The sequence below is a fragment of the Nerophis ophidion genome, linkage group LG08, assembly GCF_033978795.1.
Source record: "Nerophis ophidion isolate RoL-2023_Sa linkage group LG08, RoL_Noph_v1.0, whole genome shotgun sequence".
NCBI classification, from domain to species: domain Eukaryota; kingdom Metazoa; phylum Chordata; class Actinopteri; order Syngnathiformes; family Syngnathidae; genus Nerophis; species Nerophis ophidion.
In genome coordinates, this window is record NC_084618.1 from 24650069 (window position 1) to 24665233 (window position 15165).

General features: G+C 41.0%; 1 protein-coding gene across 10 annotated transcripts in view; it reads right to left on the reverse strand.

Annotated features, from left to right (window-relative positions):
• fcho2 (FCH and mu domain containing endocytic adaptor 2) overlaps positions 1 to 15165 on the reverse strand; it is a 180751-nt gene that overhangs the window by 109782 nt on the left and 55804 nt on the right. For all 10 annotated transcript variants that reach the window (XM_061908075.1, XM_061908077.1, XM_061908078.1 and 7 more), the window contains exons 7-8: positions 11646 to 11744; positions 1 to 84 (exon numbers count right to left, since the gene is read on the reverse strand). The exon at positions 1 to 84 is cut by the window's left edge and continues 13 nt beyond it. In XM_061908075.1, the coding sequence (XP_061764059.1) occupies positions 1 to 84; positions 11646 to 11744 (183 nt within the window). The remainder of the gene's footprint in view (positions 85 to 11645; positions 11745 to 15165) is intronic.

Below are 15165 nucleotides of genomic sequence, written 5' to 3' on the forward strand. Positions count from 1 at the left end.
GCCCGTTCCTTTGCTTTCTGCCAGCTTCTGTATTAAGCCGTCTACAGAGGTGTTCTCGATGTTCCTCACAAATTCAGTGTGAACCTGCAAAATTCACATAAAACAAAGTAAATTCAGTATTTAGTTTCCATAGTAAAAAACATAACCAGCGCAGTAAACGTATGCATTGTTTCCCAAACATTATATGAGGGCGGTGCCCCATTTCCTGTGGAACAAATCCATCAACACTTTGCTTTTTTTTAATAAACAAATTAAAAAGTCCCATTCTATACAAGTTTCTGCTCTCTCTCGCATACAATTATACTACATGGGGGCCTTGGCTCTAGACTTTGTGGATTATTTTGCCATTTAACTTATAACTAGAGAAATAAATGCTTGCCCACCCCCAAAGCTGTAAAGCTTGGGTGCAAACTTAACAGTGTGCATGAATAAGTGTCCGGTTCAAACACTGATGACATATATTAAACGAGACAAAAAGAAAGGAATTAAACAGAGACAGAATTTAATTTGGCTCAACTTGAGGGGAAACGTCCTGGGCTGTACTTTTGTACAGTCTCCTGCACGCTCCGACGAAAGATTGTACGCCACCTCTTTTTATTTGGACTTTCCCTGTTTACATAACAACAGCTGTTTCTAAAGGAATGTAAGGTATATAAACAACCATTGTTTTCGGTCACATTCACAAAAGAAAAATATGCCTCGGGCTTGGACTGGTCCTGGATCGAGCTTGGAAATGAAACTTTTGTGATAACTTACAAAAGATTATTCTAAAAATAAGGGTGCTGAAAAAAATCTAATCACATTTCTATTGTTAAACCATTTCAAGAAGTAGTCACCTCAAATGGTTCTCTCTTCACGGGTGTGTTTGAAGCTCATCGAACGAATGCCAAGAGTGTGCAAAGCAGTGATCAGGGCAAAGGGTGGCTATTTTGAAGAAACTAGAATACAAAACATGTCTTCAATGATTTCACCATGTTTTGTTAAGTACATAATTCATAATTTTGATGCCTTCAGTGACAATCTCCAATGTAAATAGCCATAAAAATAAAGAAAATGCATTGAATGAGAAGGTGTGTCCAAACTTTTGGCCTGTACTATGTGTGTGTGTATGTATATATATATATATATATATATATATATATATATATATATATATATATATATATATATATATATATATATATATAAGGTGTGGGAAAAATTACAAGACTACTTCATCTCTACAGAACTGTTTCATGAGGGGTTCCCTCAATCATCAGGAGATTTTAATGGAAGCATTCACATACAATGGTTTATATAGGGCACAGAGTGGGTGGGTACAGGCAGGCGTAGGGTGTAGTGATTGGCTCATGTGTTACCTAGGAGGCAATGATTGAGGGAATCCCTCATGAAACAGTTCTGTAGAGATGAAGTAGTCTTGTGATTTTTCCCACACCTACATATTGCGCTCTACCACGGTATTGAGCACTATTCTCTGGATAATCCAATCAAGACACATATATATATATATATATATATATATATATATATATATATATATATATATATATAATTTTGGTTTATTTTGTCAAAACGACAGCAATTGCATGCACCCGAGCACAGCCGCACATGTCCCTGGTAGCAAATATGGCACCCTTTATACACAAATCTGCCTTATGGTACCTGTAGAACTCCCAACTTAAGAGCGGTTTGTCTTTCACCGCAGTATGGCGCGGGAAAAGAAGGAAAATCCTGAGTTTAGGAGTGTGCGGTGTTTTGTAATGGCGGACAGGGAGGGGCGGGGTTTGGCTGCTGATGCTCGCTCTGCGTGTAACTGATGCTGATTCGCCTCCACTTGATATTTCCATCCCTTTTGGCCTGCAGGGTGACACAATGTCCTTTAAGGCGTCACCTTGAATCATTGTTGTCTGCGCCCCCTCCCCAAGTGAGCGGTGTTTGTTTTGAATGTGCGTTTCTGCGGGGTTAGGGGCTGGGGGGTGTCTATATGCCCCACGTATAGAAGTGTGTCGTGTCACCACACCACTTAGACGTGCGTGATACTGTAAGAGTGGCTGGGGCCATTAAAAACAAACACAGAAGTAACACACACGCACACACACCCCTCCTCGTCGCCCTGGGGGGTCCCGTGGAGAGGTGCATTAGCTGTGAGCGCCTTTGCAGCAGAGGATGTTAGACGCAGTGCTATGTGTGGCGAGGTGTGTGTGTGTGTGTGGGGGGGGGGGGATGCATTGCTCACGCAAGCTGTCAGGTGCTGCTGCCATGAGGAGGGCACTAATGTCTTCAACCTGCGTGAACCAACACGCACGCACGCACACACGCAAGGACCACCTCCAACCCCTTGTCCTCCCCCACCAAGTGCGGCTTTTCTCTCCCTTCAAGGCATCCCCACTCCCACACACGAGCTCACTTACAAAAACAAACAGAGCACGCACACTGACAGATACACCTGCCCTGCTGCACAAACGCACACACACACACGCACGCACGCACGCACACACACACGCACACACGCACGCACACACGCACGCACACACACACCACTGTGCACTTCTTTTCACTCTACCATGGTACCCTTTAAAAAGGCATTTTCCCTTTTCAGGCGGCACACGTTTTCTCCGACCCCACCAACCTACTCCTCTTCCTCTCTCACTATTTTATTCTCCCCATTGTGACCAGAGAGCTGATAGTGGGTGAAAATGTACGTGTAACAGACACATCATTAGGGACACCCTGTAAAAGACGATATTTATGCCTTTGCAAATAAAATAATGTTACTTTTTGACTCACTTCATGGACTCAAGCTTTTATTGTTTCGTTCTATTGACAGTGTACAACCTCTCACTTTGTGTGACTTTAAGACTATCAACAGTAAAAGTGGTACACAATCCTTCTGTAATAAGAGCACACATTTGTCTTTTTTGTGCATTGTAACTACCCTATTTTCTGCATTATAGAGTGCACCGGTATATAAGAAGCACCCACAAAATGTTGGAAGATAAAAATAATTGACATATATTAGCTGCATTGGACTACAAGCCGCAGATATATATTGTGGAGAGGCGGAGCCGGCGAACGAGCAGCGGGGCAGGGCCCAAGATGGCGGCGTGGAGGCGGGGACGGCGAACGAGCGGAGAGGCGGGGCGTGCCGGGAGCGACGCTACAAGCGAGATCAGATGCGTGGATCGCGCGCCTGGAGACAATTAATGTATCTCCTCTCGAGGTATAAAAGGGGAGAAGGAGGATAGAACGGGGGAAGGAGTTGGGGAGCCTGCAGCAGTGCATGGAGAGCGGAAGCGACAGAGAGCAGACGACGTTGACGACAACGGGGCGGCTGAAAATTACCGAAGAGCGAGCAGTGGAGGAAGGAGCTGAAAAGCGACCCGACCTGCAGACAAGCTTTATTGACAAATAAACAAGAGTCAAACCTGCTCGAGAATGTCCTTCCTTGGTGGTCAATGGAACCCGCACGACAGCGAGAGACTGTCACATATATGTTGTGAAATGACTATTTACAATGAAAGATTCCATTAATTTACATACCTCAATTGTTTTCAAACGGTGTCTGTAACAATGCAGTAAAATGGCTGAACAAACAAAACAGAAGTCATTGTCGAGAAACCCAATAGCTGCGGAAGCTAGCTCCCCAATCAGCTAAACAGATTTAATAACTCCCCTGTGACGTTTTGGTGAATTTACTGAGAAATTTGTGAAAATCAAACAATACAAAAATAATGTTATCGTAAGTAAATAATGCTAACACAGAAACGCGTAGACGTGTTAGCAAATTTGCTAATGCTAACGACGCTAGAGTCTTTAAATTACGGTAAAATGTACAAATATGCATTAAAACAGTCCTGCAGACATCACACATGGGACGGTTTAGGAAATAAGAATAGCTTTAGTTATATTGTAAAACTTACAAACGTTGCTTGGAGCGATGAATAAAGAATCCGTACGAATAAAGACGCTATGGACAGCTTGAATAATGAACGGCACTACATAGAAGGACACTGCAGCACTTGCAATGAGCGGATTTGTCCAAAAGATGGCAACACAGCGCAAACAATAAAACATTTTTCTAGTGTATTTGCTTGTTTTATTATTATTATATTTTTTATAAAGCTGTCAGCGAAGAAATATCCATAAATTAGCCACAGCGTCTTTTATGCCGCAGAGTTCAAAGTGTAAGAAAAAAGCAGCGGCTTATAGTCAGGAATTTTACGGTAGTAAATAAATGCGATCAAAAGTCTGCTTACAATGGAGCCTATGAAAGTCGCTTTATTCATGCTATGAAGCACCCTAAAAAACATTCAAAAACCTCCCAAAGGTTTTATATACATGCTGTAATCACAGCACAATCATAATAACATGTACCGTAAATTTTGTACTATAAGCCGCTACTTTTTTTCCTACGTTTCGAACCCTGCAGCTTATAAAACGGTGTGGCTAATTTATGGATTTTCTTTGCCAAGCAAACACATTGATAAAGTGTGTTACTGTTTGTGCTATGGCGCCATCTTTTGGACAAGTTCGCTCACTGCAGGTATTCCTTTTAACCGGAAGTAGAAGTCCTGTTCCGTCTGCTAGTCGTCCGTAACGTTACTACAAACAAGGATTCTTCATTCATAACTCCAAGCAGCGTTTATAAGTTTTACAATATAACTACAACAAGTCTTACTCAATAAACCGTCCAATGTGTTGCAATGGCATTCTTTTTGTATTGCTTCAGTTTCACAAATTCATCAAAACGTCACTGTGGAGTTCTTGAGTCTGTTTAGCAGATTGGAGAGCTAGCTTCTGCAGCTCGTGGGTCCATGACGATTAATTCTGTTTTGTTTGATCAGCCATTTTACTGCCGTACTACAAACACCGTTTGAAAATAGTTAATGTATGTAAACAAAAATTTACAAAATATTTTTGTGTTAATAACTAATTTTACAATGTATATATCTGCACCTTATGTTCAGAAAATATATAAAAAATATTTTTTCCTTCCAAAGGTTTGTGGGTGCGACTATGGTCTATGGTCTGGACAATACGGTACATACTGTCAACTGCCTGACACCTTATGGCAGGGGTGTCCAAACTACCGGGCGTTTCCAAATTCATTTTAAATATCTTTCTGGCTTATAGCTGCAAATTGGTCGACATCTTGTGAACAACGCGAGTCATTTATTTGTGCTTTGACTTAAATACAGCACAGCATTTACTTATATGACGCAATCCAAACAACCTTAATTACTCATGGCTCACAAAAAAAAACACACATAACACAATTTGAATTTTGTGGATATTAGAAAAATATCAAAGCACCATAAGAATCTAACCACTAGGCCAACTCAGTGGCCTAGTGGTTGGAGAATGGGTGTCAAACTCTGGCCCGCGGGCCAAATTTGGCCCGCCGTACAATTTAATTTGGCCCTTGAGGCAATATCAAATTAACATTAGAGCTGGCCCACCGGTACAATACAGCGGCAGAGCCGCTATAACACTGCATTCGCTGCTAATACTCATACTTGCCAACACTCCGGATTTTCCAACCATTCTCCCGAATTTCTCCAGATTTCTACCGGGACATCAATATTGGGGGCATGCCTAAAATGCACTGCCTTTAGCGTTGTCTACAATATGTTGTCACGTCCGCTTTTTCTCACTACAAACAGCGTGCCGGACAAGTCATATAATATATGCGACTTATACACACACTTAAGTGAATGCCACGCATACTTGCTCAACAGCCATACAGGTCAGACTGAGGGTGGCCGTATAAACAACTTTAACACTGTTAAAAACATGCGCCGCACTGTGAACCCGCACCAAACAAGAATGACAAACACATTTCGGGAGAACATCCGCACCGTAACACAACAGAACAAATATCCACAACCCCTTGCAGCACTAACTCTTCCGGGACACTACAATATGCACCCCCCGCTACCACCTAACCCCACCCCACACACCCAACCCCATCCAGCGCATTATTTTATTTTAAGATTTATTAGCCTGTGGAAAAATGTAATGTTGATATTTACCTCAGAAGGCTGCAAATAGAAAAGAGGCATTAAATGTTTTATTTATATTTTATTTATTTTACCATTGATGTTTTTTTAAAGTTAATTTTGCACTATTAAGTTGTATAAGTATTGCTTGTTCCATATTCAGTGGTAAAGCAAATCAGTGTAGCAAACTGAGCAATAATTAACAATTTATTCATGCACTTTCTCTTGCTACTTCAAGGCTTGAATGTTTGATTCATTCATTATTGTTATTTTATTTTCGAATGTATTATTAGCCTGTGGAAAAAGTTGATTTTGATATTTACCTCAGAAGGCTGCAAATAGAAAAGAGGCATTACATTTTTATTCAAATTTTATTTGACATGCCGTTGATATTTTTTAATTATTATTATTATTATTTGAAACTTCATTTTGTACGTCACTATAAAGTTATATAAGCCTTGTTTGTTCAATATTCAATGCAACACTTGTTTGGGTCCCCATTAAAAGGTTCATTTGTTCAACCCTCGGCCCGAGGCTTTGTTCAGTTTAAAATTTCGGCCCACTCTGTATTTGAGTTTGACACCCCTGGGTTAGAGTGTCCGCCCTGAGATTGGTAAATTGTGAGTTGAACCCCTGGCCGAGTAATACCAAAGTCTTTAAAAATGGGGCCCGTTACCTCCCTGCTTGGCACTCAGCATCAAGGGTTGGAATTGGGGGTTAAATCACAAAAAATGATTCCCGGGTGCAGCCACTGCTGCTGCCCACTGCTCCCCTCACCTTCCAGGGGGTGATCAAGGGAGATGGGTCAAATGCAGAGATTAATTTCGCCACATCTGGTGAGTGTGTGACAATCATTGGTACTTTAACTTTATTCAAACTTACACCAATTTATATCCATTACAATGCATGATGGGAAATAGTAAAACACTCTCCACACTTATACATGTTTGGCGCATTTTAGCTGCTTGACATTTAAATAAATAAATGGTAAATGGGTTATACTTGTATAGCGCTTTTCTACCTACAAAATACTCAAAGCGCTTTGACACTACTTCCACATTTACCCATTCGCACACGCAGATAGAGGGAGCTGCCATGCAAGGCGCTAACCAGCACGCATCAGGAGCAAGGGTGAAGTGTCTTGCTCAAGGACACAACGGACGTGATGCGGTTGGTACTAGGTGGGGATTGAACCAGGGACCCTCAGGTTGCGCACGGCCACTCTCCACTGGTTGATTACAAAACTTGAAGGAGGTTATGACAGAAGTAAACAAGATAGGAGTCAAACTTTCACATACTATTAATATCCAATCATATTAATTGGTAATTATACATCCATGGTATTATTATAATGTGTACACATATATATGTGTGGGTATAGGCTATATATATTGTTACTTCACATGCAGTATGTTTTCGGCCCCCGGCCAAATACTTTTAGCCTAATGCGGCCACCAAGTCGAAAAGTTTGGACACCTTATGGCAGAGCTGGGAAAATATTTTTACTCGGGGGCCACATTGAGAGAAAAAATTTGCCTGTGGGGCCAATGTGTATGTGTGTATAAATATATATACACATTTAGCTGTAAAAATCTGCTGTACAGTATTTGTGTTTGGGTTCCTTTTTTTCCAGGAACACTAATAACAAAAGTCACAATGTCCGATAAAGTTCTAAAAAAGTTATGACAGACCACCTCAAACATAGGGAATGGAATTTTACACTTTCTTACCAAATGGGGGACCCAAGATGTACAGTAAAATAAAGAAAGTGAGATTTACAATACTAACTATGAACGATAAAACAGTGAATATCAACAACATATGAACATCGCTCCTCTTACTTCTCATACCAACTCCTCCATAGGCATATTTTACAATCAAGCAAAACACAACAAAAATTAATAAAACAGCAAAATATTAATGCAAAGGATAATAAACACCTACAATATTACCATATTTTTCGGATTATAAATCGCTCCGGAGTATACGTCACACCGCATAAAGAAGGAAAAAAACATATATACGTCGCACTGGAGTGTATGTCACATTTTTGGGGGAAATTTATTTGATAAAACCCAACACCAAGAATAGACATTTGAAAGGCAATTTAAAATAAATAATAGTGAACAACAGGCTGAATAAGTGTTCGCATAAATAACCAACGGAGAAGGTGCCTGGTATAGAAACGTAACATATTATGGTAAGTGTCATTCAAATAACTATAACATATAGAACATGCTATACGTTTACCAAACAATCTGTCACTCCTAATCGATAAATCCGATGAAATCTTCTTCCTCGATGACGCTTCTAAACAACTCTGCCAACTCCAAAGGTATGTGCCGCTTCCTCTTGTCGTTTTCTACGGCATATTTTACTACATACAGCTTGTAATCTGCAGTACATGATTTCCTTTTCGGTGCCATTTTTGTTCAGCCCTTCTCAGTTTTTATAAGTTACTGTCAACGTTGAAATGAACCACTTTAATAGCTACGGCAGTAGCACATAGCATATAGCAGATAGCATTCCATGACCCACAATGCACTTCTGCCATGACCCTCCCCCGCCGAATTCTTATTGGCTGACGTGTGTGTGATTGCTGACATTTTCTTCGTCTCTTCTGCGAATGAGATAAATAATATTATTTGATATTTTACGGTAATGTGTTAATAATTTCACACATAAGTCGCTCCGGAGTATATGTCACACCCCCAGCCAAACTATGAAAAAAACTGCGACTTATAGTCCGAAAAATACGGTATATATTATCAGCTTTATGCAGAAATTTGTTGTGTTTTGGGCTGGCAGCTTTGAAAACAAACCCCGCCCACTCTGCTTTGTTCCTGGTCTGGTTTGCTGTGACGTAGATTACCGTAGTAACTTGTATAACAACCAAATGTGCAGATTTCAACCATTGAAATACTTTCTATAGTTCAAGACTTACGGTCATTTAAAAACAGCACTGCACATCATAATGGAGGCAACAGTTTTGATGTTAAAGGTCTAAAAAATGATGTAGAGCGTCTGGTGGGCAGGATTGAAAATCTTAATAGGCCGTATTTTGCCCAGGTCTGCCTTATGGGTATATTTGCACAATAGTCTACTTGCACTGCTGTCAGCATTGTACAAACCCCATTTCAATATGAGTTGGGAAACTGTGTTAGATGTAAATATAAACGGAATACAATGATTTGCAAATCCTTTTCAACCCATATTCAATTGAATGCAATACAAAGACAAGATATTTAAAGTTCAAACTTATAAACTTTATTATTTTTTTTTGCAAATAATAACTTGGGCATGTTCACCACTGTGTTACATCATCTTTTCTTTCAACAATAAACGTTTGGGAACTGAGGAAACTAATTGTTGAAGGCGTCCATGAAAAAGATGGCGCATAAATGGCAGCATATGTTGTTCCAAAACCTGTATGTACCTTTCAGCATTAATGGTGCCTTCACAGATGTGTAAGTTACCCATGCCTTGGGCACTAATGCACCCCCATACCATCACAGATGCTGGCTTTTGACCTTTGCGTCAATAACAGTCTGGATGGTTCGCTTCCCCTTTGGTCCGGATGACACGATGTCAAATATTTCCAAAAACAATTTGAAATGTGGACTCGTCAAACCACAGAGCACTTTTCCACTTTGCTTCAGTCTATCTTAAAAGATCTCGGGCCCAGAGAAGCCGGCGGCATTTCTGGATGTTGTTGATAAATGGCTTTCGCTTTGCATAGTAGAGTTTTAACTTGCACTTGTAGATGTAGCAACCAACTGTATTTAGTGACAGTGGTTTTGGGTTCCCTCCGGGTACTCCGGCTTCCTCCCACCTCCAAAGACATGCACCTGGGAATAGGTTGATTGGCAACACTAAATTGTCCCTAGTGTGTGAATGTGAGTGTGAATGTTGTCTGTCTATCTGTGTTGGCCCTGCGATGAGGTGGCGACTTGTCCAGGGTGTACACCGCCTTCCGCCCAATTGTAGCTGAGATAGGCGCCAGTGCCCCCCGCGACCCCAAAAGGGAATAAGCGGTAGAAAATGGATGTATGGATGGGTTTTCTGAAGTGTTCCTGAGCCCATGTGGTTATATCCTTTAGAGATTTGATGTCGTTTTTTTATACAGTGTCGTCTGAGGGATCGAAGGTCACGGTCATTCAATGTTGGTTTCCGGCCATGCCGCTTACGTGGAGTGATTTCTCTAGATTCTCTGGACCTTTTGATGATGTTATGGACCGTAAATGTTGAAATCCCTAAATTTCTTGCAATTGCACTTTGAGAAACGTTGTTCTTAAACTGTTTGACTATTTGCTCACGCAGTTGTGGACAAAGGGGTGTACCTCGCCCCATCCTTTCTTGTGAAAGACTGAGCATTTTTTGGGAAGCTGTTTTATACCCAACCATGACACCCACCTGTTCCCAATTAGCCTGCACACCTGTGGGATTTTCCAAGTAAGTGTTTGATCAGAATTCCTCAACTTTATCAGTATTTATTGCCACCTTTCCCAACTTCTTTGTCACGTGTGGCTGGCATCTAATTCTAAAGATAATGATTATTTGCAACAAATAAAAATGTTTATCAGTTTGAACATCAAATATGTTGTCTTTGTAGCATATTCAACTGAATATGGGTTGAAAATGATTTGCAAATCATTGTATTCCGTTTATATTTACATCTAACACAATTTCCCAACTCATATGGTAACTGGGTTTGTATGACTTGTGGCCATTTTAAGGTTTACCATACTAATATTGTCACTAACTTAATACTAGAGGCCAACACAAAGAATTAGGAAAACATTAAGACTGCGCTGACATCAACAGTGCTACACCTGGCATTAAAAACGTTGTGTTATGAGATGCATCTGGTTGTTCCTTGGAGTGTAAATGTTTTTATCTACGCAGAAAGAGAGTTTATTTGTTTATGTAAACATGCCGTATGATTTATGTGTCCGCTTGTCAGCACGCATGCCGCCGGGCGAGGTGACTCAGCACAACATTGCGCACCCTCTGCTCATGCGAGAGCGGCGTTCTCTCGTAATCTAAACATTTATCGGCAAACCACAATGACCGCTTGTGATTTCCTGGCAAGGGGAATGAAACGCAGAGCTGGTCGTCGAGCGCTGCTTTTTTTTAAAAAACGGGCTGGGCCGCCGGCCTCCTTCACAAAATAACACAGGAAGTGCGGCGCTAAATAACCTGCGGTGGCCTGTCTCTGCTCATTCCTTCCGACCGGCCGCGTCAGCTGCAGGCGGGGAAGGGAGGCGGTCGCTCCGTGGAGTTGAGCGCCCCCCGACGGGCGACAGGTGAAGTGCAGCATCGTCACCTTGGTCTTGTTTGCTGATTATCATTGCTGTTAACGAAGTTCTGATGCGTGAAACAAGTCTAGCTGCCGGTCCTGAAGCGTGACGGAGGTGTTTGAGACCAACGGGAGTTTGGATCAGTTTTTAATTGTTGCTCGTAAAAGGCTTGAGTGGAGCATTTCCTGCGTCTCAGTTAAACGATTAGCGAGATCAAAGCCGACACTAATTGATATGACGCCCAGTGAACCCAGTCAGCACTCCCCCCCACCGGGTCAACACCTTACACTGCAAGATGGAATGTTCCAGACCATATAAGAGTGTGTGTGTGTGTGTGTGTACTCACCTCCCCTAGTTGAACGTGTGTTTCGTCGACGGATTGCGAATACGACTGGCTGATCTCCCTCATGTGGAGAATGTGGCTTTCTTCAATATCTTGGAACCTCTGTTGGTTGTACAAAAACACAAAACACACCATTAATTGTTGTTGACGAATAAAAAAACGGAATTACCGTATTTCCTCGAATAGCCGCCGGGGCGCTAATTATTTTAAAACCTCTTCTCACCCCTGCGCTTACCACTGGCATGCAGTAAAAAATTGAATGTGATATATATAAAAAAAAATAGAAATAAAAAAAATTATTCTGCGGCGCGGACCTGGTGGTTGGGGACCACCGCTCTACAGCATGTCATCGCGCCCACTTTAACACCATGCTATCTGCGTGCCGGTCGGACGCTTGCATATCGCTGCTTCTCATACGAGATTGCAATGCATACTTGGTCAATAGCCATAACTTTTACACTGATGGTTGTGATATAAACAACTTTAACACTCTTACTAATATGCGCCACACTCTGTGAACCCACACCAAACACATTTCTGGAAAACATTGGCTCTCTAACACATAAACGCAACATGAGGATTACCCAGAATTCCAATGCATCCATGACTCTTGGCTATATTATACATGCGCCCCCAACCCCGCCCACCTCTACCGACGCACGGAGGGGGGGGGGTTGGTGCAAGCGGGGTGTATAATATAGCCAAGAGTCATGGATGCATTGGAATTCTGGGTAATTCTTATGTTGCGTTTATAATGTGTTACAAGTAGGGCTGGGCGATTTTGCCTTTTTTTAATATCGCAATATTTTTAGGCCATATCGCGCGATTTACGATATATATTACGATATTTTGCATTGGCCTTGAATGAACACTTGATGCATATAATCACAGCAGTATGATGATTCTATGTGTCTACATTAAAACATTGTTCTTCATACTGCATTAATATATGCTACTTTTAAACTTTCATGCAGAGAGGGAAATCACAACTAAGTCAATTGACCAAAAGTGTATTTATTAAAGTTATTAAGCAATGGCACAAACATTCAATTCATTTCCAAAACATAAATTGCAAGCTTGTCAGAGACATTTTAAGTGTCAAATAAAAATGAGTTGCATAACAGGAAATCAAATAGTATTTGTCCTTCACTATGTGGTATGTTACTAAGGTTATGAAATTCTCTTCATTCTCTAGCGAGTGACTTTACAAATGATAATACATATTAGCAGTAATGCTACTTTTTATAGCAACGCTTCTCCCCTCTCCCCCACACTTGACAAATTACGGTTGTCTGTTCGACATATTCCCACTTGAAGCTGAACCACCGCCAGACGATGAAAACCCTGCTGTTGTTATTGGGAATTAAGTCTTCCTTCATTTGTTACCAGATCCGCACCATCTTTCTCTCGTACGGCTACGTTAGCAGCTAACATTAGCCACGTCGCTACCTCTCTGCCCTTTTTTTTTTTTTTTTTTTTTTTTTTACCTCTCTGCCCTGCGAGGGCGTGTATGTGACGTGTGACGTATGTAAGCCTGCTTGTCTGCGAGAAGGAGAGACAGGAAAGAGCGAGGAGAGCCTGAAGTGTAATGGCCGCAGCTAAAAGTCCTGCGTGTGAACGTATACTCGAATATTACGATATAGTCATTTTCTATATCGCACAGAGACAGACCCGCGATACATCGTATATATCGATATATCGCCCAGCCCTAGTTACAAGGCCAATAATCTCCAGAAATGTGTTTGGTGTGGGTTCACAGAGTGTGGCACATATTAGTAAGAGTGATAAAGACAAGTTGTTTTATATCACAACCATCAGTGTGATCTGTATGGCTGTGGAACAAGACCCCTGGTTTACACATAATAAAAGCAAAAAAACCTCCTCCGCCATTTTGGAAATGACGACAGAGGAAGCGTCACTCGTGACGTCACGACTTTGACCCGGCGGTAAAAGTAAGCATGCGCTAATAAATTTGGGGAGCGAGTTTGACCTGGCAGTAATTCAAGGCAGGCGCATATTACATGCCCGGCGGCTATTCAAGGAAATACGGTAATCACACACATCTGGTTGGTCTTTCGTGGTTTTATTTTTCATGTTTAAGTTGAAGTACCAATGATTGTCACACACACACACACACACACACACACACACACACACACACACACACACACACACACACACTAGGTGTGGCAAAAATGTTCTCTGCATTTGACCCAGCACCCTTGATCACCCCCTGGGAGGTGAGGGGAGCAGTGGGCAGCAGCAGTGGCCGCGCCCGGGAATCATTGTTGGTGATTTAACCCCCAATTCCAACCCTTAATTCTGAGTGCCAAGCAGGGAGGTAATGGGTCCCATTTTTATAGTCTTTGGTATCACTGTGAAACTAATTGAATCTTGATTTGTGTGGTAATCCTCAGACGGCACAAAGGAAATAATAAACTGGAGATGGAGGTAATAAAAATGGTTTAGACTTAAAACAAACTTTATTGATCCACAAGGGAAATTTTTCTACACAGTATGTCAAGACTTGGACTATGGTGTGGTTTGTTTTCCAGTGAAGCAAATCGACTGGACCGGACATGGCGTGAAGGGAATGACGTCTTTTAATTAATCACTCAAAAAGTACCAAACGAAAGGGCGCGCACAAGGCGGGGAACAAACTTAACGCAGGAACAAATGAAAGGCGCTCTCAGCGGAGGTACAAAACTTGGCTATGAAAACAAAAACTATTACTATAACTTAAACTATGGACATAAAACACAACTTGCGAACTATGGCATGAATAATGAAAACTTACGTGGAACAATAAAAGAGCATGGATCATCAGCATGGGTAACAAGGGTGTGTAGAGGGTGATGTCGCCAGGCTGACTAATTGGCAACTGCAGGCTTAAATGGTGCTGTGGTGATTCACAGGTGCATGAGTCCTAGTGAATCAGGTACGTGATATGACGGTTGAAAACTAATGAGTTGTCATGGTGACAAAAACAAACAAGGGTGCACAATGAGTCCAAAACCAAAAAGAACATGACCACAAAACATGACACAGTATCTCAGATACAAAGGATGGAAAGGATAATGCAGGTAGAAAGTATACTAAAAATGTACCATAGTAGCAATATAAAATATAAAATATATGTAATATTGTCATATAATATATACAGTATATAATATATGTACTAATATATTATATTATTATAATATTTATAGTTTTATATAATATATACAATATATAACAACATTAGAGATAACTGATTATCACCACCGTCATAATTTATATAGGTATCAACCAGAACGACATCAACAGATTCGATAAATACACATATAATACTGGTATTTAAAATAAATAATTAGTGAAGTAGATAGTAATAACCACTGCTTAACAAGCACCAGCCCGTTTGCCCTGCATGAGAAAGTTACCTTTTTGCTAAAGCACAATTACCAATAAAAAATACCCTCATTGTCAGTAATTCTCCCTAAATAGGTTTTGATATCTGAAAAGGCATTTGAGTTCCTGTGAAAAT